General features: G+C 41.9%; 2 protein-coding genes and 1 non-coding gene across 9 annotated transcripts in view; 1 reads left to right on the top strand and 2 right to left on the bottom strand.

Annotated features, from left to right (window-relative positions):
- The first annotated feature begins 731 nt into the window (after positions 1–731).
- On the top strand, positions 732–10,810 carry F2 (coagulation factor II, thrombin). 3 transcript variants are annotated; one of them, XM_027705575.1, is made up of 14 exons: positions 732–863; positions 1,759–1,922; positions 2,903–2,927; positions 3,116–3,166; positions 3,670–3,775; positions 3,860–3,990; positions 5,617–5,913; positions 6,292–6,405; positions 6,692–6,818; positions 7,322–7,489; positions 7,800–7,973; positions 8,148–8,326; positions 9,608–9,678; positions 10,527–10,810. In XM_027705575.1, the coding sequence occupies exons 1-14, from the start codon at positions 785–787 to the stop codon at positions 10,668–10,670; spliced, it is 1,830 nt and encodes a 609-aa protein (XP_027561376.1). In that variant the 5' UTR covers positions 732–784; the 3' UTR covers positions 10,671–10,810. The 3 variants fall into 3 exon arrangements, with proteins under 3 accessions (XP_027561376.1, XP_027561367.1, XP_027561385.1); XM_027705566.1 differs by having other exon boundaries at positions 740–863; positions 1,756–1,922; XM_027705584.1 differs by lacking the exon at positions 1,759–1,922 and having other exon boundaries at positions 840–863.
- A 1,196-nt stretch (positions 10,811–12,006) lies between these two features.
- The window catches only part of CKAP5 (cytoskeleton associated protein 5), a 54,713-nt gene continuing 42,709 nt past the window's right edge, over positions 12,007–24,010 (bottom strand). Inside the window, exons 33-45 of one of the 5 annotated variants that reach the window (XM_027705520.1) lie at positions 23,383–23,555; positions 23,143–23,166; positions 22,057–22,230; positions 21,510–21,630; positions 20,631–20,810; positions 19,974–20,161; positions 19,477–19,552; positions 18,510–18,698; positions 18,266–18,400; positions 17,655–17,738; positions 17,402–17,561; positions 15,584–15,738; positions 12,007–14,398 (exon numbers count right to left, since the gene is read on the bottom strand). In XM_027705520.1, the coding sequence (XP_027561321.1) occupies positions 14,144–14,398; positions 15,584–15,738; positions 17,402–17,561; positions 17,655–17,738; positions 18,266–18,400; positions 18,510–18,698; positions 19,477–19,552; positions 19,974–20,161; positions 20,631–20,810; positions 21,510–21,630; positions 22,057–22,230; positions 23,143–23,166; positions 23,383–23,555 (1,914 nt within the window). In that variant the 3' untranslated portion in view covers positions 12,007–14,143. The remainder of the gene's footprint in view (positions 14,399–15,583; positions 15,739–17,401; positions 17,562–17,654; positions 17,739–18,265; positions 18,401–18,509; positions 18,699–19,476; positions 19,553–19,973; positions 20,162–20,630; positions 20,811–21,509; positions 21,631–22,056; positions 22,231–23,142; positions 23,167–23,382; positions 23,556–24,010) is intronic. The other 4 variants (XM_027705544.1, XM_027705527.1, XM_027705536.1 and 1 more) reach the window with 4 other exon arrangements.
- On the bottom strand, positions 21,337–21,447 carry LOC113963320. The gene has a single exon (XR_003532742.1). It is a non-coding gene; the product is annotated as a small nucleolar RNA SNORD67 (small nucleolar RNA).

Genomic DNA, 24,010 nt, shown 5'->3' with positions numbered 1-24,010 from the left:
CCCTGCTTGTCAGAGCTGCTGTTTCCTTTTTGGATGTACTTTAGTGTGTTCCACTGTGGGGCAATAAAATGGGAAGCCCAAACTTCATGCAGCTTCATCCTCCTCGACTCAGCAGGGAATTGTAAGGCAGTGGGAAGTATACACTGCCAAGGGCATTGCTGACCTAACTGGTTAAATTCCAAATGGGCTGTTAAAGGCACCCCTTCTGATCCTTTGGCATTGGTGAGGGAGAAGAGGGAGACAAACCCTATGTTCTGGTGCCAAAATAGCTGGGGCTGAGCTTGCTGATAACTGCAGGAAGAAAAGACAACTGAACTCTAGGGAGAAGTAGAGGGGCTTGCAGCTAAAGAGAGAAGGACTGGGAATGGCTAAGGAGCTCTCTTGCTGCCTGCAAGGCTACTAGAGAAGAGGTCTCTGAGAAGAGTCAGCATGGTGGGGAGGCAGTGATGGTGCGAAGAGCTTCATGGGAGCAAGGTGAGGGAAAAGGAGAAAGCTCCTCTCTGTGCCAGCCCAAGTTCTCCCTGTGTCCTGGGACAAGCTTATCCTCTCGCTCCCCATGGCATCTTCCCAGTTATTCAATAGGATGTTAATTAAGTAAGAAAATGAAGATGCTCTGAAGAGAGGGAGAGATGCCAAGAGAGAGGAGCCTCAGTCCCACTGTCCCTGACACACCACGACCTCTGGAGTCCTGTTTCTTCATTCTGGTTCAATATTAACCCAGCGGGGCTGTGACTCTGCTTATTCTGCTTCCTTTGCAATTCCCCTGCAGCCAGGGCTGTACAGCATGGCACACACCAACACCAGCATACTGAAGGGCCTGCTCTTCTCCAGCCTTTTGCACCTCACATTGGGCCATGCTGGAGGTAAGACTCAATGGCAGAGGGAGAAGGACAGTGCTAGTGGGTGACAGCAGAAAGAAAGATGTGATTATTTCTTTACGGGGTAAAGCAGGTGGCAGGTTTTCTTGGTAAGTCAGGAAGACCTGCTAAAAGCTTGAATTGAAATCGAAAGGGTGCTGAGAGTGGAGTGAGCATAGGACGATGCAACCAGCATCTGTCAGCTGGTGACAACAGCTCAGTGGACTTTTTGGGTGGCCTGGGAAGTGGCAGGGGACAGAATGTGGCTCAGTCCAGGATCATGTGTAACACAACTGTGGGACTTTTGGGGATAGAATTCCTCAGCTGACCTGGGTGGCTTCAATTCTCCATTGCCTCCCCAGCTGTTCCTTATTACAGCTTTAGGTCATACAGAGTATGCCGCCTTCCTGCTTACTGCTCTTTTTATGAGAGCCTCTAATTCATCTGTCTTTTCTTACTATGATGCACTACTGTGTGGGGGATGAACCTGTCTACAGGTCTCAGATCATGGGCTCTGAACATGAAGATGGAACCAAGCTGTGCTTATTGCAGTGGTCTGAGGCTGGAAAGACATAAATACAGTGGCTGGCAGGGACAGTAGCAGGCTCAAAGCAAATATGCCTCTACCTAACTGCAAATCAGCAGAGCAGCTTTGCTGAGGAAGCACAGGATTCCTTTCACTTCTGTTACCTAAGTGACAGATGAATTACAGAGAGCCTGCTCTGATCATCAGGTGTACACCAGACAGGGCTTCTCCTCCTGTATGGTGCACTGTGGGAGGCTGGGCTGGGCTGTGGGATCACTACATCAGCTGCTTGTGGTTTTTGGAAACTGCAAGGGGAGACAAAGGGGCCCTCCAGCTGCAGGCAGCCCTTTGACTGGCAATATTCTGACCCGGTAGTTTTCCTGGAAAAGGGGCAGGCACTGTCACTGCTCAAGCGCCCACGACGTGCCAACAAGGGATTTCTAGAAGAGATGCTTAAGGGAAACCTGGAGCGAGAGTGCCTGGAGGAGACATGCAGTTATGAGGAGGCTTTTGAAGCCCTTGAATCCACCGATCAGACGGTATGTATAGGTGTTCCCAAGGAAACATTCCCTCAGCCAACCTCTGTAGTGAGAGACCAGCAGATCACACACACAGCCAGGGACTCAGTTCTGTGAACCAAAGATGAGGCTGGTGTGTGTGGGCCCCAGGGACAGCTCAGGCTTTCTTAGGGAGCTTTGCTCCTGGAGACACTCCAGGGAATGCAGCTCAAAGCTCAGGTTGCTTTTCCTCCCTCTCTTTGCATGAACTGACAAGAGCCTTCCCATGGGTCTGGAGTAGCATCTACTAGCTCAGCATGGTGCCTCACACAGGTGAGCTGCTGAAGTCCCAAACACTCAGAGAAGAGCTGGCTTGGCAGCCAAACACTGAGTGCAGATGCCTCGAACTCCTTTGAGCTGAAGCCTTAACACATCGTGTCCCCTTTTCTGGTTTCCAAACTCACTCTGCTAAATTTGTGCTGCATCCTTTTGTGATTTGCTCCTAGCTCCAAGGCCGGTGTCCATGCTGAATTCCACACCCAAGAATACAACAGATAAACAGTTAGGAGCCTAAGCCAGCAAGACACCACCTCTGTGGAGTACTTCGAAAGCAATTAGCCCCAGGCTGCACAGGAGAGACGTAGATCTAAACAGCTGACCTACATGTGATCTGTGCACTTAGAAGTTCTAGGTTCAGCTGCTTGGATATCTGCACTGTAGCCCACTGCACTGTAGAAGGCTCTGCTTTCTCTGCAGGTTGATGAAGGTTGTAAGCATCTTTAATCTCTTTAGAAAAAACAGTACTCTCTTAATCCTGAGCCTGATGAGTGGGAATGTGGTTTTACATCAGATTTTTTGCTTTGTTGAACTCTGTATTAATTAGTATAAACAGAGCTAGGTTAGTCTTTCCTTTTGTTGTAATGCGGCATTCTCTTACTGGTTTGAATTGCAGTAGCCAAGCAAGGTCTGATGTTCTGTGTCTCTAAATACATTTTTCTAATTATTTTTTTATTTTTTTACAGGAGGCATTTTGGTCAAAATACCAAGGTGAGTTGTTTCAAGTCCTACAGGCACTGTAGGATGCACTGTCCCATCCTAGAGAGATAGCTGCCTCTTTCAAGAGCTCACTTTCTGGGCAAAGCACTTGTGTTTTGTCTCTAGATGATAAACTGATTCAAATTATGATGCTTATTTGGATTCCTTTCATATGTGTTTCTTTTTTCTGATTTTGCTAGTATGTCAGGGCCAGAGAACGCCCAGGACAGTTCTGGATGCTTGTCTAGAAGGTATGAAATTCATGCTGACCTCAGTCTCCCAGACACAGTGAGTGCCAGGAACTTGCTTCCTGCAGAGCTTGTACAGAAAAAAAAATAATCTAAAGTTGGAGAAGCCGTACAATCATAAAGAAAAATATCAGGAGGGGAATTTGAATTCTTTCTTCCTCTTTATTTCCCCACTAACAATTTCACAAACAGCCTGACTTGTGCACTGAAACAGCGTGGGGTAAATATCCTTTTCCTTGTGACACAGTCAGGTGCAGCCTAAGGTGAGTGGCCTCTCAGAAGGGCCTCAGCCAAAGCAAAGCACAGACCCTCAGGGATAGCTCCCTCTGATGAGGCAGAGAGAGCTTAGGCTGCGTGCTCCTCTCATAAGAAGAGGATGACTGTGCTTGTGCAGGCTTCTGCACACAGCAAAAGCTAAAGGGATATGAGGGATGGTACCTCTGACCTTGGAAGTGCAACATCCAGTTCCATTGACCCTGGTTTACACCGTCTTGGGATTTTGACAGGTGACTGCTCTCTTGGGCTGGGCCAGAACTATCGGGGAACAATTAGCTACACCAAATCAGGGATTGAATGTCAAGTGTGGACAAGCAAATATCCACATATTCCTAAGTAAGTTCATCTCCTGCATACCCCTAAAGGGTTCTCCAAGGTGTCCTTCCTTCCTTCCTAGCCTAACCAGCTTTTTTCTCATAGATTTAATGCCACCATTTATCCCAATCTCATTGAGAACTACTGCAGGAACCCAGACAACAACTCAGAAGGCCCGTGGTGCTACACCCGAGACCCAACGGTGGAACGGGAGGAGTGTCCTGTCCCAGTGTGTGGTATGTCTCAGCACTACACTCCAGAACACCTTTCACTCACAGCAAACACTGCACTGAGACTGATACTAAATCAGTCAAGGAGAGGGTTAGGAGGGAGGGAGCTTACATGAACAGAGGTTAGTAGAAGTAGAGAAGCTATATCTTAAAGGGTAAAGCAGCTGAGGAAGAAAAGTTATTGAGTTGCCCATACATAATGTGCTGTTTTCTCTAGACTACCTTAATCCAAATCTAAGTTAAATCCAGTGTCAGTAGTCCCCTGGAATCTACTACAGTTTTTTATAGTCAGAGTCGTCCCAAAATCCTGGCTCAGTTGCCTTTAATTTGTGACAGCCATGAGTCATACTGGTTTTTGGTCTGAATTCCCACCTTTAGACAAAATAACTACAGGTTGTGCTTGATTGTCTGCCTTAACATTCACTTCTGTGGAGACATGCAGTGTAATACCCACAAACTCAAGAAAAGAGAAGATGCCCTTCTCTTATCATTGCATTTGACTCCCTCTACACTAATACGTTCCCATTTCCCCCCAGTGCAGAGCTGTCTCCCCTGGGACTTGGCCTCTGTCTCAGAAGAACTGGTAGAAAGCAGAGAAGCTTCTCACAGCAGAAGTGTCTCTTCCAAAAGCAGAGACTAAAGGCAACAACCCTAAGTGAAAGTCGGAGAGGTCAGCAACCATTTTGACCATGGGGTATTCTGAAGTTTTAAAAGCCTTTACCATTGCTCTGGTCTGCAGTATGACAAACTGAAAAGAGATACTGCTCTGCTTTGAGGCAATCAGGCATCTGTACTATCTCTGTTCACTAGTTAGTTTCTGACCTACAGTAGCTTACAGTTACACTTACATGTGCATGGATATGACAGGACTAAAAAAGCCTTGGCTTTGTGCACAGTTCTTTTGTAATCATATTGACACAAGTCAATCGAACAGAAGCAGCCTCACCTATTAAGGTGAATGCTACTTGCTCAGTGGCTGTTGTGCCCCAGGATGAATAGTCAAACAGGGGGGTCTCTCCCCCTGTGCACAAGGAGAAGGCAGCTTGAGGTCAAGCAACTGCCACAGGACAAATTATTGGGTGTCCACTCCCTCAGGAAATGCTGCTTAAAGCTTGCAGCCATTAGAACACTTGAAAAAAAAGTGTGGAAAGTCTTGCAGGAAAATTTTTCACTTATCATTAGATTTAGAAACACTGGCAAAAGTAAAATTTTGCCATTTTAGTAGCATATCACAGTAAAAAGCTCCCCCAAATATGGCCTAGTTATTATGCATTTGAGTATAAGACATTGGAGGTTCTAATACAGCAGCATTATGATGCTTGGAGGCACCTACCCATCCCTTGAGCTGATTCTCAAAGATACCCAGAAATGAACACAATATTGTTCCTCACATCTTAGTGACAAAGAAAAGTGTGATGAATAGTGCCAGTTTCACCTCACCTACTGTTGAACCACCTGACACTGCAATATTTTAGAGGGCCACCACATGCATGGGAGCACAGCAGGAGCTCCCAAACGTAATGGGATGCCCCATGGAACTCTAGGGTTTCGTAAAGGGGCACTGGTGCAATTCACTAACAGTACTTCTGAGTGCAAAGCTATGGCTTAAATCACAGCTCTCTGTCTTTCTAGGTGAAGACAGGACAACAGTTCCATTTACTCCTCGAGTCACACCACCTCCCCCAGTGGAGCCTTGCGAACAAGAGAAAGGCATGCTTTACACAGGGACCCTCTCAGTCACTGTGTCTGGAGCTAAGTGTCTGCCATGGAACTCTGAGAAAGCCAAAGAGGTGCTCCATGGAAAGGACCTTGACCCAGAGGTGAAGCTGCTGGAGAATTACTGTCGGAATCCTGACAGAGACGATGAGGGTGTCTGGTGTGTCACGGATGAACCACCCTACTTTGACTATTGCGATCTGCACTACTGCGGTGAGAAGTCTGCATAGGTTTGGGTAGGCACACTTGTGAGGCAGTGGCATATACAACCAGTACATGCCACTAGGGTGAAGTGCTTGGTCTGGGAGGTGTAGACAAGGATCTATGTGCACCATGCACGTGGGAGTCCTGTTTGTCCAAATATAACATGTGCTAACCTGCCTTAGGTACACAATGCTGTTAATGTGTCTCATGGGTTCTCTTCTCCCTGAAAACTCACATGGTGGACAACGAACATTAAAAAGAGCAGTGGTTTTAAAACATCATTCCTTCACCAGACTCACTGTGTGTAGAAAGGAACATTTACATTGCTGATAATTATGGAAACTAGAGCTAAGCCTTTTACCATGTTTGTCTTTCCATCTCTCTCAGACAGCTTGCTAGAGGAGGAGAACGAAGAGGGGGAGGGAATATCAGGACGTTCTACTCATCCTCAAGAGTTCAGAACCTTCTTTGATGACAAAACTTTTGGGTCAGGCGAAGCAGGTGAGCAAAAATTCTAGACACAGCATCACAGTTTGTAGAAAGGCTGTAGGTTCTTCCCACAGGGCACTCACTGTTCCTCAGAAACATCAGCTAGACAAATACTGTTAAAAGCAGGGGAAGATATTGAAATTCCTTTAAGAACTCTCAGAAGTCAATATCTAGTTACAATCATGGAGCTAGTGAGCACTTCCTTCCTAGGATCTTCCAGCTTAGCATGATGACTGCAGATGACAGTTCTCCATGGTGAATCAGGTAGAGTAACAAAGCCAGCTGCCTACTTTTTCAGACTGTGGCACTCGTCCTTTATTTGAGAAGAAGAAGGTAACGGACAAAAGTGAGAAGGAGCTGTTGGAGTCCTACATGGGAGGCAGAGTTGTCCATGGAGATGACGCAGAAGTTGGCAGCTCCCCCTGGTAAGTATTATCTTTGCATAGTCCTTCATAAGGAATTGTGTCTTCCTTCTCTCCAGCTCAAGAAAGTAGAAATAAAAGGGCTTTCTTATCTCAGGCAGCACGCACACATTATGGAGTCTTATCAAAACTTCTCCAAATGGTTGATTAGGGCAGTAGTAACATAGTTGGAAAGAAATTTACCTCTTGAGCTAAGTACTCAACCACCTGGGAAAGAAAGAGTGCTTGTGTGTTTCATCTTTGTCTCTTCCTCTTTCCAGCATTGCTGGGGCAGAAAGGATGAGGAACCTCTCTAGGTGAAAGAAATGGGGTAATTGGCCTACTACACAGAACATACGTGTCCAGGGAAGACTTGCTACAGAGCCACTTATGCAGTTCTCTTTGTCAGTACGGTGCAATGCTCTTCCCTGCTCACTGCAAATTCTGCACTTTCCACATGACACTGGGACCTGTTCAGCCAGCCATATCTTAAGTCCTGCTAAGTCTTCCTCCTCCTCATCTCTCAGGCAGGTGATGCTCTACAAAAAGACTCCTCAGGAGCTGCTCTGTGGTGCCAGCCTCATCAGTGACAGCTGGATCCTGACTGCTGCTCATTGTATTTATTACCCACCATGGGACAAGAACTTAACTACAAATGACATCTTGGTGCGGATTGGCAAGCACGTAAGGACAAAGTAAGAGTCTGGATGAAGTGGGAGTGAACTATTCTTCCTCTTGGAGTAATGAGATACAGTTCAGTATCCAAGGAAATATCACACCAATGTCACATGTCTCTCAATAATGGGATCTAATGGGGCTGTCATTTGCTGCTCTTGCTGATCCTAAAGATTAAAGGGAGGGCAGAAGCATGGGAAGCCTAAAGGGGTGCTCCAATGTAAAGACAGCATTGTCTCAGAGGTTACAAAGCACCCGAGAGTATCACAAACCCCAGAGGACTCTTAGTTGCTACTGTACAGCAAGTTCTTTCCTTCATAACTATTTCAGATATGAAAAGAATAAAGAGAAGATTGCTCTGTTGGATAAAATCATCATCCATCCTAAGTACAACTGGAAAGAGAACATGGACCGAGACATTGCACTCATGCACTTAAGGAGACCCATTGTCTTTAGTGACTACATCCATCCTGTCTGCCTGCCTACCAAAGAGGTCGTGCAGAGGTGAGGAGACTGTCCTACAGTCCTAAAAATATAGGCTACAAAAGCCATCTGTAGTCTTTAAAAAAAAAAGAAAAGACAGAAAAAGACGACTTATCAAGGCTATTTGCAGCAAGAGAGCCAGGTAGGAAAAAGCTGTTAGAAAACATTTGATTATATTCATGCATCCTTCCACAGGCTGATGCTGGCAGGCTACAAAGGGCGGGTAACTGGCTGGGGAAACTTGAAAGAAACATGGGCCACTAGCCCCAGCAACCTGCCCACAGTTCTGCAACAGCTCAATGTGCCCATTGTAGACCAAAGTATCTGCAGGGATTCCACCAAAATTAAAGTCACTGACAACATGTTTTGTGCAGGTAAGTAGCACTGGAGACAGAGGTAAAACTTGCTACAGAAGACGAGGGCTCTGAGCTCCTGGTGGGACTCATGCAGTAAGGTTACTTTCTGATAGATTTGCAAATGCCTTCCGCAAAGAATAACTTCCCTGTGAAGAACTTTCTCAGCTCTCAGAAAACATAAAGGCTGGAGAACTTAAAGCTATGAATGAAGTTTGTAACACCAAGCTGCGTCAGGCACTAGTCTAATGGCACCAGGTATCAGCGGCAGCTGATTCAGTGGGAGAACTAAGCATATATAAAATCATCTTTTCATCAGTACATAGAACAATTCAGTGATTTCCTAAATTAAAGGCTGCACACCCATTATTCTGTCTACTAGCTTGTCTCAACATTCTGGAGCCCATTCATACTTATGCCTGCAAATTTTGTGGCAACAGGCTCCCACCTTCCTAAATCTCTTCTGGCCCTATACCCTTTTTCAGTGAGAAGGGAAGTAGACAGAGAATTCAAGATACCAAAAGACTGTGGATTTATGTAAGAGTTTAACAGTTCCTGCTGTATTCTTTATTTGTGCAGACTTTATCGGTTCCTACAAGCAAACCTCCAGTGATCTCTGAATAAGTTTGTGCTGCTTGCATATAAGCGCATGGGATTGAGTTAGGATGGAAGCCAATTTCATGAGTGTGCTGAAAATACACTGTTCTTATGGTTTCTTTTTCTAGACAACATTCTTGAAAAACAGCTGAGATGCAGACATACAGAAAAAAAGGGAGACAGAGGTGATGGGAAAATGCAAAGATACCATCTAGTTCATCAGGAATGAAAGTGAAATCCTGTTCCTCTTCATAGTGAGACTTTAGGAAGACAGTTGGGGGAGAGCAGAAACAGAGCTTGCAGAGTGACAGGAAGGTGACAGTGAGGACAGCAAGGTATCTCTGTAGTAAACAGAATGATAAAAAGGACACATGGAGTATTACAAATAAGTTTCTGAGACAAGAAAAGCACAGTAGCTCAAGCTACAGCTGTTGAACACAGTGGCAACTGACATGGCTATCCTGATTAATAAAACAGGAATGAGAGCACAGAGGGTGAATTCAAGAATGTTGCAAAGACAGAAGCAGAGGTAGCTGGTTTACATATAAATTTAGAAAATTGCTTTGTTTTTTTATGAAGTCCGAGTTGGCAGGAGCAGCAAACAAGCTATCTCATGGGTCTCAGAAAATTTATGCAACTTCAAGGAAAAGATGGCCAATGCCAGCCACTTCCCCTACAAATGTCTGACTTTTTTCTTGGCTGTAGGTTACAGTCCTGAAGACTCAAAGAGAGGAGATGCCTGTGAAGGGGACAGTGGGGGACCTTTTGTAATGAAGGTATGTTCAACAAGCTCAAGCTCATAAGACATACGGAGCTTGGTTTGTGCTACGCTGAACTTTCATAATAGTCTAAAAGACAGCAGCAGAGGTGGAGACTGCTGAGTGGCTGAAGCAAACCCAGCTCATGTCCAAGCTGAATCCTGGAGATGAATCCTGCACTCAGCCAGCCCCACTTCTATACTGAGCTCTCAGCATATATGGAGATCTGCTGCAGAATGCATAAGTGATGGCCAATTCTTACTTAGAGATTTAAGAGTAGAGACAAAAAAACTCCAACAAGCTCTGTTGGAGATGCCAGTCTGAATCCCAAAGCAGTATCCCTCATTAAAGAGGCTAGGGTGCATACAAGGTTTAGATCTGAAAGGGCAACAAAGCTGCTAGAAAATCTAGAGCACAAGTCCTATGAGGAGCAACTGAGGGAGGGGGGTTATTTAGCCTGGAGAAAAGGAGGCTCAGGAGTGACCTTATCACTCTCTACAACTACCTGAAAGGAGGTTGTAACAAGGTGGGGGTTGGCCTTTTCTCCCAGAGAGCTACCCATAGGACAAGAGGAAATGGCCGCAAGCTGTGCCAGGGGAGGTTGAGGTTGGACATTAGGAGGAATTTCTTCACTGAAAAGGTGCTTAAGCATGGGAAAGGGCTGCCCATGAAAGTGGTGGCATCACCATCCCTGGTAGTGTTCAAGAAATGACCAGACTTTGAACTTAGTGCTAGTTTAGTTGGTAGGGTGGTGTTCGGTCAAAGGTTGGGCTTGATCTTGGAGGTCTTTTCCAACCTTAATGATTCCATGATTCTATTAAAGTCTCTTGCTCCTTGTGTCAATCCCATTTTTTTATTTGCTTTAGAACCCAGACGACAACCGTTGGTATCAAGTGGGAATAGTTTCATGGGGAGAAGGATGTGACCGAGATGGCAAATACGGATTTTACACCCATGTATTCCGCCTGAAAAAGTGGATGCGAAAAGCCATTGAAAAATATGGGCGATAGTTGAAGCATTTACCTTGCTTGCTCTCAGACTTGCTACAATGCTCCATTTAAAAACATAAGCACAGAAGATCCTGAAGTTATATCCTTACAACTTGACAAAGGAAAGTCTTATCCCTCAAAAATAAAAGCTCTTAAGCCCATTCTCTTCCTTTTGTTCATGCTGAGTTTAGTTGCACTTGGATCTAAGCCATAACAGTAGCCAAGAGTAACATAGCACTGGTTGTATTGCTAATTACCTTTTGTGCTTCAAACAAATTCTCCTCCCTTCCATCAGCTATAATCAACAGATTTTGGACCTGAGATGATGGCCTTGGCAGTAACAGCAAGCACAACTGCCCCCTCATGCACTGTCCATTCTCTCCCTTCAAGACAACTCATTTTCTGTTCTAGATTTTGAGCCAAGAATGTACCAGAGATAAGCACCCAATGGTAACTGTGGCATTACACAAAACACCAGTGTCAAAAGAAAAGCCATAAAGACATTGTTCTCAGCTACAACAGCAGGCGACAAATACCAGCACCACTGTGCAATGCACCCTGCAAAGGAATATGGGCTTCAATATGTTAAGCAGCACTTCCACTAACTTTCTACATAGCAGGTCCTGCTGGGCCCTCATTGTGTATTTTCCACCTCCATAGCAAGATTCAGAAGGAAGCAATTCATGCACTGTCAAAGGGCCTCCAAGGGAAGCATCCTGCACTATACTTGTTTGCTTGTCTTACAGAGGCTGTTTAGGGATCTCTCCCAAAAGAAGCTTCAGTTCTTTCATGAACTCTTTAGCAGCAATTTGTGGACTGCTGAGGACCCAGCAGTACAGCAGTAAACACATTCTTGGCTAGCCAACTTGTTCAGCCCAATTTTCTCTTAGAGCAATCATGAGATTTGAAAACTCTCCTTGCTCTCTATGGCACCTCATTCCTGAACTCCTCGCTCATAATGCCATTAAGGCACAGAAACTGGCAACACTGAAATTAGTTGTTCTAAAAAAACAGTTACTGATATTAGTGTCTGGCCACCTCCTTTAAGATGGCTCACGTGGGAAACAACTTGAAGTAGCCCAATTTTATTGCCCTAACAAAGCACAAAACCCAACCTCTTAGTGACATCTGAGGAATGAAATCTCAAGAGCTCATGTTCCACGACTGTTTAAAGTCATTGATAACCAAAGGCACAAGACACTGAAAATGTTTAGCCCTTCTAATGTTTAAAGGCTCACCCTTTCACTACTATCTAATAATCTGTGACAAATTGCATATCTAAGAGGGGAACCAGGACCACAGAGTTTCTGGAGTGAGTCACTGTTCATATTGACTTGTTACAAACAATACAGAGGAATAATTTTTAAAATTCAGTTTAATGTTATTTAAATATTGTCTGGGCTAAAGATTAGGCTTTATTAATTTGTGTGCACAAGTTTTAGTTCAGAACTCCCAGGATATTGAGTCCAACCAAACACTACAGAGACACAGGGCAAAAACTCATTCAGAAAAAGAAACTATATCTTCTGCTACTCAGTTTTCCTGTATTTCACTTCCAATTCAGCTTCAAACTTAAAATAGTTTTTACAAGTTTGCAGGCATTGCTGTTTTAACATCCTGAGCTAATTAACAAATAGTTCTTCAGAATGTCTGCTGGATATGGTAAAGGAACATATGGATTAATTTAAATGTCACTAAGTTTCAGAGAGCAGCTAGTAATTGAGAGGTAGTGGCAGTAACTAGTGCCAGCCAACACAAACTGTTCAAAAACTGCCCGAGGTAAAGTGCACAAAACTCAGCACTTACCAATAAGGGCCAACCTCCACTTGTAACAGAGCTCTGTTCCACAAGAAAGTGCATGCCCATTTCAGGTTATGAGAGGAGACTGAGACTACTAAATCAAGGTAGTGGAGCAAGGAACGGCATCATATCAATTAACACAGGATGGAGAACGCTCGCAAGTCACCTGCTATTGCAGTGTGCAAACTCATCATAAGCACCAAGCAGCAATACATCAACTGCAACCCCAGCCTAGGGGTCCTGTGAAAGTTTTCAGACATTTGCAGAAGCTCTGGCATAGATCTGCTGTACAAGTACTAATTTAAAGCCACATTTTTACTGTAATCAGGCAAGGCAGTTTCAGTAATGGCCTAATGCAGAGACTGCTGGTGCACAGAGCAAACAACAAAAGCAGCAGTTACATGGAACAGATTAAAATATAGAGCAGAAGTGTGCTATTTTAAGCCTGCCTGTCCAACTCTTCAATAACTCTGTTCTAGCTACAGAACAGATGTGCAATGTATGCTTCACAACCAGTTCTCACATGGAAGTGCAGTAGTAAGGTCAAAACACATCACCTCCCTAGAAATGAAAGGGCCAGAAAGGATACACAGTGTGTCTGTCTTCATCTTCATATTTGTAGCTTCTGAAAAAGGCTAATTACTCTTAAAAAAAAAAAAATTAGTGGCTACATCTTTTTCAGACTAGTCCTACTAGGTGTCTTAGTTACACAAACTAGTAGAGTTTGCTGACATCAGATGTTTAAGAGCAAAAAGACTGTAGTGGTGAGGTCTACCTGCAAGAGGAAGACTGCTTAACCAAATGAGTTCAGGATAAATGAGCCCACTGACTGTACATCACTGCTAGTCTATTCCATACCAATAGCAGCAGGCTCCCTCAAAGAAAACTCCCTCAGCTGGGACTACGCTTAATCTGGCTAAAAAGGCATTACAAGGACTAGATAACTTAAAATAAGCATTTCAGCAAACTAAATATTCTCAAGTTACAGAAACATACTCCAAAACATAAAAAAGGAACTATATAAAAATGCACTACTGCTCTTAGAAGAGTGCAAAGTCTCAGAACTGCACCCACAGACAGTATATTTCCACTCATCTTCCTTATAATGTATCCAAATCCCAAGGTTCATGTCAAGAATAGCTTAGTTCAGTTTCTAGATGCCCAGTCACTAACATTCAGGAATACAGAGTGACCTATAACCAGCAGTTGCTGCTGTTCCTACAGAGGCTGGTATAGTTAATGCAAACTTTATTTACAAAAGACACTTAAATTAGTTACTTCATGCCATGTGTCCATACAGAATCAACAGTTCAAGGATTACATGGAGAAGAATTCACAAAATTAAAAGTGAAATCACTAAAGATCTTCTAAGAGTTAAGAACTAGGAAAAAATCTTAAAGACAATTTTACAAATAAAACCCCCAAGTTATGAGAAACTAGTCTGAGCAGGATGGTTGTTTACAGGTCTGTACACTAAAACTAATACACAGACAGCCTTCTATTGTCAGAGATGCTCACTGAGAAGCAGAGTATGTACAAATACTTGTGCCACAATGACTCGACCCCCCAAAATCCACTGTATTATACATAAACCAGTTTGTATACATTAGGCCTAAACGAGGCCATTTAACTATGAAGACTTCTAGTTTAGTAAACTAAAGCTGAAGACAGCCCCAAGCAACAGCATTGCTTCTCTATTTGCGACTGCTTTTTATTCTCTCCAATCTTTTTTTCAAGTCATCAATATTGGCCGCTGCAGAAGAGGGTGAAGCCAGGGTAGTTCCAATGCCAGAGGAATGAGTCTGATTGCAGTCCAGGTCCAGATGTTGGTACTGCTCCCGGGACTCACGGAGCTGGGAGAGCTTACTGTGAAGCATATCTGTAGAGGATGCAACTGTAGGGAGTGTAGGTTTAGAGAGCAGAGACGTCAGAGGGGGTCTGTCTTCCTGCTACGAGGGGGGAAAGTGAAGTGTTAAGACATATAGTGGTAAATGCTATATAAATACAAATCATAATCAATGGATTGTAATCTTTACAGCAAACAGTGAAAACAGAGAAAATGGAAGGACCACTACAACACAAGTGAATCTGGAGCAATAAGTCAGAACCATGCAAAGCTAACCAAAATACTCAATTCTTATCATTTGAGTAGTTAATGTTTAACTTCATGTCAGTAGGGACACAAAAGAACTACAGTCTTTAAAGATCAAAAAATTCACTGCAGACCAGTGTTTTACTGAGACAGACCGCCAGAGTCTTAAACAGTCTGAATTCTAACACCACAAGTGCAAAGTCCATGCCTATGTGCAGTATCAACAGGCAATGAGTTTTCTGGAGGAATGAGAAGAGGAAACTTGAATTAATTGGCAAGATAGACCCTGCCAAAGACTTAAAATGTCAATTCACTGTTCTTTTACCGATGGATATTTCCATCTGAGTTATTTACCTTGTTACTATCATCTAGGAAATATTTCCCCTCCTCAGAGCTGTGAGCTGATATGAAAGTTAAAACAGTGATGTACCTTGATAACTATTCCTTGAGTGAACATTACTTCTCACGTGGCTCAGTGCAAATTTCAGTAACTGGCACTAGATTCCTAGCACATAGATCACTGAACTGTAAGAGATGTTGGTCCACAGGTTTCCAATACTAAGCTCATTCTGCATTTCTGTGCCTCAGTATTCATACACCCAAAATATATACAACTTCAAATTAATTCAGCTCTTATGGTTGTTTCACAGCAGAAAGATCTAGAATTTTCCCATCATTCAACTCAGAGGTCAATATATGTTAATTTTTAGAGAACAGTAGTTATTTGAACCTTTCTCAGACTCAACTACCCAGCAAGTGAAGATACCAAACTACAAGGCTGTAGAAACAACCTGCATGCACACCAGTACTGCAGACAGAGTGGATTGAAACGTAAGCCTACTTCACCAAGTAATGCTTTTAAAGCCATTTATACTAGGCACAGTGACATGCATTGAGTAACTAGGACATGCACTATAATGAAAGATCATAAATTCTGATTAGAATCTGACTTTGGCAGAGAAATCAATATTAATTCTTAAAAAAAAAAAGTACAAATCAAGTTCCTTTCCCAGAGATTTACAAGAGTTGTCAAGTACAATACCTTTGCGTTGTCAAGGCCACAACGCTGCCTGAGGATTTTTAGTCTTTCCAAATAAACTGAAGGCCCCACTTCCTCCCCATTTGTGTTTCCTATAGAGGAAGATACAGTGTGGGTAGACACAGGAACACATGTTCCTTCCATCTGAGAAGAAATTCCTGGAAGATGAGGGGAAGGAAGGAAGAAAAGTTAAAACCAATTAAAAACATCAAAAAAGAGTAAGCCTCTTGGTCAGTTCCTTGAAACAAGATGCAATGAATGAAGAACTAACCAATCTATAAACTACCAAGCTATTTGCATTTGCTAGTATAGACATATCAGCACTTCCAATTCCTTGCAAGAGTGACAACTGAAAACCAAGAAAAGATATGAAGAAATTTAAGAAGTGGCTGCAGAGCAGCTCCAGAAGCAGAGCAGCTGAAGACAACAGTGGGGAGAGAGGAAGATGCTGATGTGGATCAGCAGTAAGCAACCACAACATCTGACAGAATGAACTCAGCAATTGGCAGGATGGGAACTATTTGAAGTCTTCCGTCTTCTTCTAGTTTAGTACCACTTTTGGGTTTACCACTGATCCTAACGCCTCTTTACTTCCTTTGTGTAACTTAAAGCTTTTTCTTCCGGTTTAGTCTCAAAGAGCTATTTCTGGAAGGCACATAGCAAGGTTTTTAAAGCTTCCCTACCAGAAGACTAGAAAAGGAATTTACATGATGAAAAAAGCTTTTCCATTATGAAATGAATTGCAAGTTCTAAGACTTAGCACAGACAAGGGTTTGTTTTCACTAATTTACTGCAAAGGCATTTAAACTAGATAAAGGAGAATTAAGGTTAAGCATTTATACTTTTAATACACTTACTTATATTTTACTCTAAATAAAGTACTGTTGCAATATGGAACAATATCCTTTGTTATAACAAAATTACAGTTAGGGAGGGAAAAACAGACAATTGTGAAATGTAAATTTCATTTTGAAAACTGCTGTACTAATTTCTCAGTTGTACAGACTTTTAGGATGAAAAGGTAGAATTTTCTGTCCTACCTAGTTAAACATATTTAAGAGGTTCTGAAAGAATCTCATTATCTTCCTAAAGTAATCTACAATACAAGAATAGGAGAAAGAACAATAGTAGAAAAAAGGACAAAGTCTGACAGGACACAATGAAACATGAAAGAAATGAAAGTTAAAGTAAGCTTAGACAGACTGTGTATCAGTTTTTACTCTCAGCTAACAATTTGTCACATTCTCTCTCTAATATTGCATTAAATACTCATTTGTACTTATCTGCAATGAAAAGACTCACTAACAAATTGTTTTACAGTAATTTATCCAATTAAAAAGCTAGTTTATTGAAAAGGGATCATCATAAAATCTGCTAGAGGAACAGTTCAAGTTATTTAAAATAAGCTTTCCAATGCCATAGTAAATAATACTATAAAAAAGCCTCCTGCACCTTTTTGGTAAAAAGGTAAATGGAGAACCTGCTGCTGTTGTAAACCAGCTATATACCTTGCAGAACCAATTTTTGATACCGGACACATGGAAACATAGGCTAATGTTCAACCCACACTACAGGATACATATTAGAACCACTTATTTACCAAGCCTTTCAGATGTTTTCTACATTTAGTGTGGTTATAACATTTTTTTTGTAAACAAGAATGCATAGTTCCTGCAAATGGTGCGTCATGAAACAACACAAGCACCAGGCTTGCTTTGGAAATCCATAAACATCTATAAATATTAGTTTCTACCAGGAAACATGTAACTGATCTCTTATCTCTGCTTCTCATAAATGAATCAGTTTTGCTATAACATGTACCTGTAGAAGGAGCAATGCGTCCTTTCCCCTCACGTTCTGTTTCTATCAATCGGAGGCCTCTTTCCACATAGCTCTGGAAGAACTGAGAGGAGTTTTTCAGGAAGGGCTCAATGTCTGCATCAGAATATTTCTTTTTATATTCATATAGCTCTGCTAGACCCTGGGAGGGAAGAGTTCCTAGGTATTACTACAAGTGCTGTATACACCATTCCAACGTATCATGTCCTCTTCCGTGCAGGAAGGGAGCACTCACCTCCTTGGTGTTCTCCTTTGAGCCAATCTTCTTAAATATTTCTGCCAAAATATCATTAACCTTGGCTTTTGAAGCCTTTTCCTCCTAAATAAATAAACAAAAGGAGACTTTTAAAACAAAGTGAATAAAACCAGATGGAAGTCAGACAAACCCATGCCACCCTCAGATCTGCTAGTTGGATACAGAGCTTCCAAGATGAAGAAAATCTTCAAGTGATCAGGGTTCTACATAGCCACTGTTTGCACAGAATGAGAGGAGGGACATCATAAAGCTGTAGAACTTCTTCTGAGAAGTTAGTGTTTACAACCTGCTTTGGGTATGGTTAACTTCTAGTAGATCAGATGCAGTATCAGGGAGCAATAAACCTATGCTGCTCACTTGAATGTTCTGGAGAGCACTTCATCCTGGGTTATGCACAGAATACTCACATAAACACACACAGCAAGTTCCCAAAACAGCCATAAATGAAAGGGAAATTAGAAGAGTATTTCCAATATTAGTTGCACGTCAGAAAGGCAATCACTACTGCACATTCCACAAATATAAAATTAAGCTTGTTTCTTAAATTGCCTTACATTCCTTTTCCCTACCAACACATTTTCTTTACTTACTATGCGAGAAGCTCCTTTTTCTGTATCCTTATCAGCTTTTCCACTCTGGTCCATGGAGTGTTTCATTACTCTACAAAGGTGAGCTTCTAGCTCAGACTCATTTTTGTTGTCTATCATTGTTAAATGATCTAAGATCTAAAACAAGATAAAAGGAGAATAAAAAAAAAAAAGAAAAAACAAGGAAAAACTTTAGACACCGCATGAACATTCAATTTAAAAGCACATGACTAGTGATTGCTCTGACCTTGGGCCCTTTCAACTTGCACAGGGTGTGAAGCAGAGTCTTCAATGTCCTTATAGGAAAATCACTCTTACATTGCTTCAGCTTCTCTTTGGGAAAGACCTTCATGAAAATGTGGATATCCAGCAGAATCCGATCCAGATTTATGCTATTAATGGTTTCCGGAAGAAGACGCACCATTCTCCACAGACACTGGAACGAGAGGTTGACTTAAAGCAAGACAACTCAAGGAAAAAGCATTCAATTATGTAATGAGAGATTACACAACATTACCACTGAGTCACTTCACTCTGCTACCATTTACAGGCACGCAGTGTCTGTCTGCTGAAGCTATATTTGCACTGGTACATACTTTCTCTTTGTAACTAGCTGTACAGTATCCAGATCTTTCTTTAGAGCTGATGCATAAATGCAGTGCTGACTTCTCTTATCTACAGCAGGAGACTGAATGCTTTGTGTGAAGAAATTTCAGCAGATAATACATACATGCTATGTACACCGACTTGAGGTTTAACCTCATTAAGAATGCCTAAGTTGCCTTTAAATCATGCCAGTTACAAAAGGGTGTTGTATGATTAAAACAAAAGATCACACTCATGCTTTAAATGCAAACATTTGCATGTTCATTCTATCTATCATTAGAGGTGACAAAACAGAAGTCAGCTCCAGTCTGGGACTGTTTGAATCCATAGTACAGTGCTGTGCCCAAGCAAACGAGCCCAGCAGGTGACTTTACAGCTCTGTATGGAGTTTGCGTTAGTGTGAGCAAGTTTCTGTAAAATATTAGCAGGCGTTAAGCTCCCTCCTGGCATACAAGAAGTCCCTATATGTGACATCTAATAAGGTTATAAGAGTTATAAGAAGTATTTCAAGTTATGGTCACTAATTTTTTTTTTTAACTGTATGTGTCGTTTCAGCTAACACGATTCAGATAAACCAAGTAAATTCAAAATCTCTATTATAGGCTCACCTTCATGACAAGTTCTGAAAACTTAGGAGAGCTGGCTGTTGCTAGAAGACTGTCTTGGAGCAAAACAAGCAGAGCACTAAAAGGAATAAATTTACAGAGGTTAAACAGAACACATTCTATACAAAAGAAAAAAAGATGCCAACTCACCCCAGAATACCACACCAGAGACTGAGGTTAGTCCAGCAGTTTACATCACATTGTATAACAGCTCTTTCCTTCTTTCTTTCTACATACAAGAATTTAAGAGGCAGTCTGCTGAACTATAAGGCATATAGAAGCATATACTAAGCTGGTTTGTTTAGCTTGCCTCCAACTGCGCAGATTGTGCAGTCAAATTCTGATCACCACTGACAGTGAGTGATAATTCTTTATCAGCTAACTGAATGATTCTACAGACATTTGTCTTTGCTTACAGAATGACTAACAAACTCAGCCATTCAAGGAACACACAGGAACAGGTGAAGAAAAGCAGTAATTGTGCAGTTTTCATTATATACCTCAAAATGTTGGTCTGGTCAGACTTCTCCAGAACTTTCACTACCAAGAGGTTGACTGATCGGATGACCTGCTCCCCCTCCTCAAGGTCTTCAACCCGAGAATCCAGCATTAATGTAATAAGACCATGCATTAGGTCTTTAAGCACACCAGTGGAGGCCTCTCGAGCCAGACTCTCTATCTGAAATAGCTACAGATTGAAGACAGTATTAGTTTTCCCTGTACACGATCCTTTAATACAGGGAGTTAGTTCTCTAGACTAACCTGTCTCTAGACTAACGCTGTCTAACCATGACATCTCCCTGTTTCCCACAACATTAAACAATCAAAACACAATTATGAAGAAAGTTATTTCTATTGAGTGTCTTCTGAAAATACTTAGGCCACCAACTCAGTACTCAAAAAGGAATATTAAAAACAGAGCTTAATAGAAGTATTACAGTGGCTGTATTCTGCAGAAGCAGAGACCTTCTTCCCCAGTTTCTCATTCCCCACTCCCTCTCAAAAGATGCATTGATGAGCAGACAGTTAGAAACAAACCTTCATAAAAGAGACTCAGTAGTAATCTAACCTAGGTACAGGACAGACATTCCATTCTCCTTCAACTTCTGCACAGAAGTTATTTGCTCTTCACCTCACATTTTACATCAAAGCCTTACCGTGATCATGCTCCCAATAATACAGCTGTAAAGTCTGACTATCTCATCTTTGTCCAGCTTCTCATCTGCCATGTGTGTGTTGTAGATTAGCCGAAGCTGCATAAATGTAGCTATTAGGAATTGGTCAATGTGGCCAGACATAGCTTCTGCTTTGTCCTCCTGTTTGAGCACCTCATCAATCTAAGATTTAAAACCAAAACACTAGTAAAGTCAACATAATGCAAACAGTGCAAAATAACAATGACTTAAAAACTTTTCTGTAGGAAGGGGCTTGTCTTGACCAATTGATTTGCCAAGGCACTTGTATTCTAAGCTTTCACCTGAAATCAGTAGCCACAGACCTGTATTGCTAATCCCAATACAACCAATTATTAATCTTTTAGAGAACTGCAATCCTATCCTGTACACAAATGAAAACACTCCATTAAAAATTCTGGAATTAACAGCTTTATGAAATCTTTTAAGTATTATGAAAACTCTGAAGTAGTTAAAGCCACCCTAAAACCACATAAAAACCGAGGCAAGACAATCCTTTTGCAGAGGATCTATAAACCAGTTTACATTAAAATTAAGTCTCACTGACTAACTGGCTTTTTCAAACTCATAGCACAAATAATTTAACAAAACCAAAATGATAACACAGAATAACTAATGAAAAAAGCGTTAAGTCTATTCTACGTCTTCCAAGTGGAATTTCTATTGCTGAAGCGAGTCAGATGGCCCCTGTGCACTTAGTTTTGTCATCAGGGAGATTCTGAGCAGAGTCCACGTCACCTGACATGATTGCTCCACCACAGTGCAACTCATCACCCTCGCAGACAAATAGTTTAATACAGTGTGATTAGTTGCTATGATTAGTTGCTACCTTAATTCACTTACCTGAGTCAGAGCTTGAATGCTTGTATTTATATCACCACTGGCTACTTGGGAAATGACAAAGTTGATAGTAGAAGCTGTGTTACTGTGCATGTCATCAAAGTGCGGGGACACAGCACGAATTCTAAACAGTTGAAAAGAGAATTCATTATTTTTTGGAGAGCTACTTTAATTCACACTTAACTGCTACATTTCAATCAAGATTTAGAGATAAGGGAAAAGGATTTCATTCTTCACTGAGGATAGTCAAGGAAGGAATCACTCTTTTCAAACACATCTATTGCACTACTTGTAAAGACACTGATGACGCACTTACAAACTCAGAATTCTTTTACTATAAAAATACATAAGTAGAACTCAGATTTTTCATTAAAAATAACTGCTCTCCAGATTTCAGAACAGCGTAAGGGATCTTTGTTTTGACATCTCTTCAAATCAGTTGACACTACCCTCTTATGCAAACAAATCTGAACGTAGAAAGTAGCCAATTCAGCTTCACAAAATAGCTTTCAAGCAGCCCTGCTGGTTTCACTTAGGAGTTTAAACTCACTTGGGCTCAGGAATCAAGACTGGCTCAAAAATGTCATCTAGTTTGTGCTGCACAAGTGCTGGCATCTCACATCTGACGGTTCCATTGTCATTTTCAATTTCATCAAGATCCAGCTGAAATTCCCGTGGAACAGTATGTGTTGTCTCAGAGTGACTGCCCATGTTGCGATTTTGGCTATAGAAACCAGGAGAGAGGTGTTTATTACACATACACAGGAGGCAAGAGTACTAGCACTAGCATCCACTGGTAGCCCTAAAGCTCTCAGAATAGCACAGATTTTGGAGTTCTGGTTATATTTAAGCCCCCTAATAACTCCCTCACCTTTCCTCTAAGCCATGAACAAAACAAACTTTTGTAGGCCAGAAGAGCAGCTGCTAGTCACTTGCTTTCCTACTTCCTCTTGTAACCCACAAGACCCCCTGCATCTGTGACAGGTATGCAATGGTTTGAGATAACTAGTAGAGTTCACAGGAGTATAAATGGAACATAGCTTTGAAGTTAGTGTGGCTTCTTTTTCCTCTTTCGCTTTTTTTAATGACGGACGGGATGCATATGTACACAGCAACCTGGCAAGTTCCTCTGAACTTAAGACTCCCAGCATCCCACATAACTTGTGCTGCATATTGGATTTTTCAAGGAAATATTCTAATACATAGTTCTCAACACAGATTTTTACTCAGAAATAATGAGCAGGCAACAAGGAATACAGTTTCTGAGCTTTTTGTTTCTGGTACTGTTGCCCCAGGCTCTATGATTCACACATGCTTATCCAGTTCTGTGCTTTATGTTTAACATAACAAGTTAAGAACAGGGTCCAACCAATACAAAGTTTAATGTAACACATTGGAAGTTCTCCCAATATTTTGAACAGCTGCTTAATGTGGAAGTGCCAAGTCTGCCTGCAGCTTGATCTATAGTCACCTTGACAGAAACCTGTATTTTTTGGTTTCTTTTCTTTACGTCAGAGACCTGTAAATAAGCTAGAACTAGCCATGGCAAACCCGTCACCCTCAGGAAGGGATGACTGGGATAGAAACTGAAAGATACAAGAGCCTTGCTACCAAGGAGTTAGTGGGCAGTACTTACATCCTATAAGTGCGATACATAATTCTGTCCATGGAGAAGCAGTGAAAAGAGGCACAAGACCATTTAGAAAGATTTCAAGACAGACAAGACAAAAAAAGTTTCAGACATTTTGATTTATATTGTTTGGCCGATTTTCACAACATGCAAAGATGATGATATGAGAACTAAAACTGACATTGCCAGACATGATATTAGCACATACACTATGCAAGGTAGAGATCACAACCTATCATTACATACTTGAGCTTGGAGGACATGTCCTCAGCTGGCCCCTTCCGCATCATGCCAGCGTTAGCACTGATGTTTTGAGTACGCTGAGGTTTCTCCTCTGTCTGTCTCACAGGAGCTGCAGAGGGTCTCTTGGCTGACCGTTTTATTCTTTCCTCCAGCATGCTCATGTCTTTCTCAGAAAGCTGTAACACACAATACTTTCACTCAACTCAAGTTGTATGGATTTTAGAAATCTAGGTCACCTACAGGATGCATACCACTTACTACTGCAGACTGAAGTTCCCTATCCCCAAGGCAGGAACTGTCAATGCTATCACCTACCAGCAAACTAACAGGGTCACTTTGGACTGCCAGATGTTACTTCAAGAGCTAATTAACCAACATTGACAAGCTGTAATACCAAACACGGTTATTTCTAGTCCACATAATTTTCAAGAAACAATTCATCTCGAATTCAAAATACGGTACTATTAAGTATTTCCAATTGTTGCATGTGTTGCTGCAAAAAACTCAAACAAAAAGCTGCCACCCACGTTTTCTATACTACCTACTAGGAGATGAGGCAGTGCTTTAACACTCTGGACCCTGCCACAGAAGCCAGAGTCCTTCTTACAGTTGTCCTGTTCAATGTACTCAT

The sequence above is a fragment of the Neopelma chrysocephalum genome, unplaced genomic scaffold (genome assembly GCF_003984885.1).
Source record: "Neopelma chrysocephalum unplaced genomic scaffold, ASM398488v2 Primary Assembly neopelma1_24, whole genome shotgun sequence".
NCBI classification, from domain to species: domain Eukaryota; kingdom Metazoa; phylum Chordata; class Aves; order Passeriformes; family Pipridae; genus Neopelma; species Neopelma chrysocephalum.
The sequence above is the reverse complement of the archived record's forward strand: the minus strand, read 5'-3'. Positions and strand labels throughout refer to the sequence as shown.

What these genes read in the sequence shown, in the direction of transcription:
- F2 (XM_027705566.1), top strand. Translation starts at nt 785, where the DNA reads ATGGCACACACCAACACCAGCATACTGAAGGGCCTGCTCTTCTCCAGC. An exon ending in AAATATCCACATATTCCTAA is followed by an intron (nt 3,776 to 3,859) that starts GTAAGTTCATCT and finishes TTTTTCTCATAG; the next exon opens with ATTTAATGCCACCATTTATC. An exon ending in TTTTGGGTCAGGCGAAGCAG is followed by an intron (nt 6,406 to 6,691) that starts GTGAGCAAAAAT and finishes CTACTTTTTCAG; the next exon opens with ACTGTGGCACTCGTCCTTTA.